We start from the raw sequence: 3,159 nt of genomic DNA on the forward strand, positions 1-3,159 counted from the left end.
GATAATTAATTATCTACCAGTCATCATGATATTGAATATCGGAAGGTAAGGCTGTCAATGAATCACAACACACGTGATCTATCCAACAGCACCCCTCCCAGATAAACACACTTATTGTGAAGGTATACATCCTGCTGACTGTTGCTTTGGGTCACAGTTCTGATTTCCCACAATGCTTTGTGTCTGCTTACGTAGCAGGAAGGCAATGTTCAGAACTCCTTGTCCCAGCTAAAACAGTAATCCATACTAAAATTTTGTATGTATTGATTTATTTTATTTTACAATCGGAGCTCCTTTTTTTAAAAAAAGTTTAATTGCTGGAGCTCAATACTTGACGTAATTGGTCGAAGCAATCGGCCAATGGGGTTAGAGACACAAATGATTTAAAGATGTTATGCTGACATCTAGTGGTCAACTGGTGCAACTACATGGAAAACTTAAAATCCAAGCTTTTATTTTGAAGGGAAGATAGTTTCCTGTAATCCGTGCTTTCGTTTCCCGTCACAAATCAAATCCGTCATGTACCCAGAATGCATTGCTTCAGTTTTCCAATAAACAGTTTTAAAATTACTTTATTGATGCTTCTTTAATGAAAAATCTACAACAAACAGAAGAAGACAGAAGCAGCCGAACTAGCAATCCTCAACAACTTTTTAATTTTTACACCAGGAGCCAAAGGTCTGTTTCAGGAAATCACATCCCCAGCAATCTGCAGTTGTAGGAATAAGCTGTAAAAGAGTTCATACAACACTAGTTGGCAGAGTTGTACGTATATTGTACATGAATTGTCAGGTAGTAAGTGTCAAATTGAACTTGCGCTTTAAAATTATCTTTCGCTAGTTTTTTATAGCATGAGCACATTTGAAGTTGCGGACCTAAATATTTTCATAAGCGCTTCAGAAATTGCGGAGCAATTTTTTTTTATTAGCGCTGCCCACCACTGGTTAAATGTTATTTATTTTTGAYGCTCTTAATTTGAAGTTTAGCTGCTAAAGGTGCTACACGCTAACACACGGTACCTGACACGACCAGCACTGCCTGGAARAGGGGATAGTTTTCATTTAATTTGAAAYCATTGGCATCAAAATTAGAAGTTTTACACTTTGTGAATATTTTAGTGGATTTATAGATACGGAGCTGAAACTCAGTGAGGTAGTAGCTGAGGGTCGACACTAACCGATGCTCTGAGGGCTAACGTATCGTAGGCGGCGGGTGATATCCATTCCTTCAACTGATGCTGGGGTATCCATTCTGAGCCTCGTCAGTAAAGGTTGAGCCGTGCTCCACCTGAGACTAACACACCTGTAAATTATTCAAAGCAGCAGATGGGAGCAGATAGGACTCAGCAGGACCAGAATTATTTGTTGTTGTTTTTGTTTAGTTTTATATTTTATTTTGGTAAAAATCAATCAACCTAATGCTTTTTATCTGTGTCGAGCAGATTTCACCAGCAGTTGTGTAAGAGCGTCCATATGTTCACTATTGGCTGTTCACTTGTCTTCTCCTGCCAGACACACACACACACACACACCGCCACGCGAAAGGTCAACCTGTGTGTGTGTGTGTGTGTGTGTGTGTGTGTGTGTGTGTGTGTGCAGTGATCTGTATAATGTGGGGTTTTTGTTTTTATTTTTTCCCTCTCGCAGCAGATAAAAACACAGCTTTAGCTCAGAGAGGGCAGCACATTTCAGAGGCTTTCATTTGTCTGAGACTAATCCTGGTGGAAGCCGAAGCTTTATTAGCTCGTGAATATCTGCAGCGTGTCGAGGGGTCTGTCTAAAATTATTCAAACAGAAACGCCCTCCAGACGACCCCTCACCACCGCCACGTGAACAGAAACCGCCTGAAGCTGCTCTGGAACAAATAATTTTATTTGTGAGCTGTGATGTTGAGTCTCAGGAAGGTGTTTAGATTTGACGCCCGTCTTCCAGAGGTTTATAGTCACCAAGTACATTTATTTACTTTGTTACAGTACTTAAGTAATTTTAGAGGATTTGTAATTTTAARAAGTATTTTTTTAATTGTTACTTTTATTTCGTTACATTTAAAAATCTAAAAATAATACTTCTTTACAAGGGGACGTTGAGCCCCCGCTTGCATTCACTACATACACATAACACAACACAGGTCAGGTGATGGGTCACATGACCCTCTATGAACAATGGAGCTAATCAAGCCTATTGTTAGTCGATGGCCCTCTTCTGCATGTGACCAACCTGTTTGTCCAGGTGGAGGCGGAGCTTATAAGACTGAGTTCACCTGAAACTCAGACTGAAGACGTCTCTTAGAGGAGAGATGAAACGTTYCACTAAAGAAGAACCATCCAGAGGACTTACTGATTTTTTCTGTTTAAAGTGTTTTTGTACAAATTAGCTGTAAATTGGATTAAATTCAGACTTTAATGCAGGAATGGTTTAAACATTTTTATTTTTTGTTTTTAAATAGATTTGAGAACTGTCACATCTGAATTACATCCTTGTCTTCAGCTGATCTTACAGCCGACAGGACGGACACCATGTCCACACTGTTGGACGTGTCCGACCAAAGACATGTAACACTTGGACAGGGACGAGGTGTTGATGTGAAAAGAGCTGAAGGTTTCCACCAGGATTTACCGTACATGTTTGTGTTATCAGCTGCAGGTCGTCCTCTGAAGACACGGAGACGTTAGACGTTGGACTGTAGGGGACTTTGTCAGGAAAAGTCCAGAGAAAAGGACCATAACATTGTCTCTGTCCTCGTCTGTCCAGGGAGCAGCCGATCTACACCACCAGGGCCCACGTCTTCCAGATCGATCCGACCACCAAGAAGAACTGGGTTCCTGCCAGCAAGCAGGCCGTCACCGTCTCCTATTTCTACGACAGCTCCCGGAACAGCTATCGCATTATCAGCGTGGATGGCTCCAAGGTGTGTGTGTGTGTGTGTGTTTCTGTTTGTCACCTTGTGAGGACCTCCTTATGGTCCAAAGACCACATGAGTCCACAAGAGTCCATGAGTCCACGAGTCTGAATGCTGTTTTGGGGTTGGGGGTTAGATTTAGGGTTCGGCTGTAGAACTGAATGAAAATGAAAAGTCCTTATAAAGATAGAAAGATCAACTCTGTGTCTGAATAACTGACATCTGCTACAGAAGCTGAGACTGAGCTGTCAAACTGACAGC

The 3,159-nt window shown here is 41.4% G+C and overlaps 1 protein-coding gene across 2 annotated transcripts in view; it reads left to right on the top strand.

Annotated features, from left to right (window-relative positions):
* The window catches only part of homer2 (homer scaffold protein 2), a gene marked incomplete at its 3' end in the record, with an annotated part of 33,281 nt that overhangs the window by 10,301 nt on the left and 19,821 nt on the right, over positions 1–3,159 (top strand). For both annotated transcript variants that reach the window (XM_014028073.1, XM_014028072.1), the window contains 1 exon segment: positions 2,751–2,907. In XM_014028073.1, coding sequence (XP_013883527.1) covers positions 2,751–2,907 — 157 coding nt within the window.

This window comes from Austrofundulus limnaeus, unplaced genomic scaffold, assembly GCF_001266775.1.
Source record: "Austrofundulus limnaeus strain Quisiro unplaced genomic scaffold, Austrofundulus_limnaeus-1.0 Scaffold716, whole genome shotgun sequence".
NCBI lineage: Eukaryota > Metazoa > Chordata > Actinopteri > Cyprinodontiformes > Rivulidae > Austrofundulus > Austrofundulus limnaeus.